The sequence below is a fragment of the Atta cephalotes genome (genome assembly GCF_000143395.1).
Source record: "Atta cephalotes unplaced genomic scaffold scaffold00007, whole genome shotgun sequence".
Lineage (NCBI taxonomy): Eukaryota > Metazoa > Arthropoda > Insecta > Hymenoptera > Formicidae > Atta > Atta cephalotes.
The window spans coordinates 6551567-6554736 of record NW_012130071.1 but is presented as its reverse complement, the minus strand read 5'-3'; the positions used below and the strand labels follow the sequence as shown (position 1 = coordinate 6554736).

The 3170-nt window shown below is 29.4% G+C and overlaps 1 protein-coding gene across 1 annotated transcript; it reads right to left on the bottom strand.

The window, feature by feature from the left end:
- Positions 1–401: 401 nt before the first annotated feature.
- On the bottom strand, positions 402–1766 carry LOC105626965 (transcription elongation factor 1 homolog). Its single transcript, XM_012208254.1, has 2 exons — positions 1651–1766; positions 402–534 (listed from the first exon to the last, which is right to left on the bottom strand). The coding sequence occupies exons 1-2, from the start codon at positions 1764–1766 to the stop codon at positions 402–404; spliced, it is 249 nt and encodes an 82-aa protein (XP_012063644.1).
- Positions 1767–3170: the final 1404 nt, after the last annotated feature.

The following is a 3170-nucleotide window of genomic DNA, read 5'->3' as shown; positions in this document are numbered from 1 at the left end:
TATATATATATATATNTATATATATATATATATATATATATATATATATATATGTATATATTATATGTTTACTTATACTAATAGTTTAATATTTTATAATACAAAATATATTCTTAAAACTTAGACTTCTTAAATATTAGTGCTAAATGTGACAATAAGTATAACTTGATAGATTTTACATTATTCCTCAAGATTAAGGATTTTTTAATTAATAGTATTATGTAGACATTTAATATTCGGTTTTGCGATCAAAGTCACATTTAGTAGTACCTTAAAATATGCATCTTTATTCATAACATTTTATATTTATGAAGTTTGAAGATGACGCAAAAAATATAAGTAAAAATGACCAGTTATGTTAAAGATACAATATATAGAATTATGAATACATTAACTAATATTCAATTAGCATTTTCACAGGCATCAATCCAATCATTATATACATCCAAAGGTTCCGACAGTAGATTGATAGTTGTCTGAAAGTCTTCTAAGCATACCCTGCAGGTTATCCTGGCAGTACTCCTGGATTTGTCCCTAGTATTACAAAGAAAAAAATTTCAGAAGAAAAATTTAAATTTATTATTCTGTTACTAAGTTAACAGGAATCTCTTTGAATTTTTAAATAATTAATTTTTATCTAAAAATAATTTGATCATTAAAGTGTTGAATTGATAAAGCTAATATAAATAAAGAAATTAAAAGTTGAGTGTTGCTTCAAGTTGACTAAAATTTGATTTTGAGATGATAAAATACTCTATATATAAGCAATAAACTTGATGGGTTTCAGGTTCACTTCAATTTATTAAAAATCAAAAAGTCAAGAATTTGGAAAAAAAAAGTTTATCAATTCATTTCAAGAACAATAAATTAATGATATTCAATATAAGATTATGCACGTTTCTATCAATGTAGCATAAATTCAATCTTGATTCAACTTATTCTTCATCTTTTTTGAATTGATCTTAGGATCAATTCAAGATTAGCCAATGTAAGATTAACTTTAATATTGATTTAACTATTTTTTTTTTTAATTATATCTATTTTACCAAAATAAATTATTTTACTTTAATCTTGTTTTAACTCACTATTCATTTCTGTACAACTCCAAAAATTAGATAAAGATAAAATATAAGCTAAACCGATATTAAGGATAGTATTAATAGGTCAGTATTCATAATAAATTCTTATTTTAAGATTGTTTTAAGTAATAACTTAATGTCTTTGATTGATTTGTAATTTCTTAAGATAGTCTTGAATATAAAATCTGACTATGGATAGTAGACTGTCTTAAGTAGTTTTCAGATATCACGAACCAATCAAAAAGTCGTATTAACATCTTAAGACTGTACTCAAGACTGTACGATCTTAAATATAAGAATCGACTATGAATATCAGCTTATTAACACTCTGAGACTTAAGATAGTCTTAAATATAAGAGTCGACTATGAATACATACCGGCCTAAATTTAATCTACATTAGTAGAAATAAATATAAAACGATTCAGACACATAATCTCAGTACAAGAGTACGAAATTGAAGGAATTATATTAATATAAAAGAAAAAAAGATAATAAGATTATATTATACAGTATAATCAGCGTTTTTATCCTCAAATTATCAAGTATTCTCGATACAATAGGTACACTTACATCTTAACCTCGCATGACTTTTCGTGATTACAAAACGGACAATTGAATTGTGTGTCTAACGGTTGAATGGCCTTCTTTTTGCTAGGTGGTTTTCGTTTGCTTTTACGTCGACCCATCTCCTTTGCAATCGGAAATCACACGTATTCGAGCCAAGTGATATTTCTGAAGACTTGAAAAGTTAATAACGTCTATACACCACTCATGATTCAAGCAACTGTTCAGTACTGTTCATTTCGGTTCATAGTGGTGGAACTGGTGGAAGCATGGTAGAAATTATGGTGGAAGGGATAACATGAGCCGTGATCCGATTCATGCTGACAACACTCATGAGCATCATTTGTCTTTATTCAACATTTGATAAACAACTTGTTTAAAATGATTTTTAAGCCGGTTCTATCGAATCGCAAGTTTGTTGCGATTCAGCCAATCTGAAGCTTGCATTTTGAAATCAACGCTTCATATTGGCTGTCGCAACAAACTTGCGATCAGCTTGCAATTAATGTAGAACTGGCTTTAAGCATTGTGATGAGCGTGAATCAGTCATGGTGTGTACATTTGTTTGCAGTTGGACAGTATCTCTTTCTAATAACTCCGGCACACCAGCGCGATGTTCGCGCGCAACATCCAATGAGTGTACAGCTTTACCGATGTTTTATTCTAAAAGTATATTCTCATTAGATATCGCACGCAATTAATATCACGCTGGTATGCTGAAGCTATAAGGCTGCGATCGATTTGATTTTCAGCGCTTTCCAGTATTTCTATTCTTATTTTATGTCTAATGAACGATAGAGATAGAATGACGATTACAAGCCCTTAAGCCCGGACCTACAATAAATTTTTAAGCCTTAAGTTATAAGAATGAATCATAATCGATTATTCTTCTCACATTCAATCGCATAATTTACAAGGTAAAACACATTTACAAGGTTCACACCTTGATGGAAAAATAGAAAACAGAAAAGCAGCGGCCAATCAGAAGTCTCGCTGGTAGAGGGAACAGAAAGCTGAAGTTGTAAACTACCAGCTAGAGTTCTGATTGGCTGCTGCTTTTCCGCTTTTCGCTTTTCTGTCAAAATGTGAACGCCTTAAGTTGTAGCTCTATAGAGATACTCTGATAAACTTCATAATTTTTAACGAACATTCTGGCATGTTCAGGCGACTAGTTGGCGACTAAAATTCAAAAAAGCGTAAAAATTTAGTAGTGGATAATCATAAATATTACGACAGCAAGTCTATGGCCATGTATCATGCATTTCAAGTAAAAACATAATATATTTTCATTATGCATTTCAATGGAATGGATGAAAATCGGACCAATCACAAACCAGGAAGAAGATGGCTAGATTCTGATTAAAGAGAAAAGTTTAATAAGAGAAATTTACGTCTTCCGTTTCAGCTACAAAATGCTCTTAAAAATTTTTTTCTACTCTTTGCTTTTTCGAGTTATGTAGATTTATAAACACCTTGTATATATATATATATATATATATATATATATATATATATATATATATATA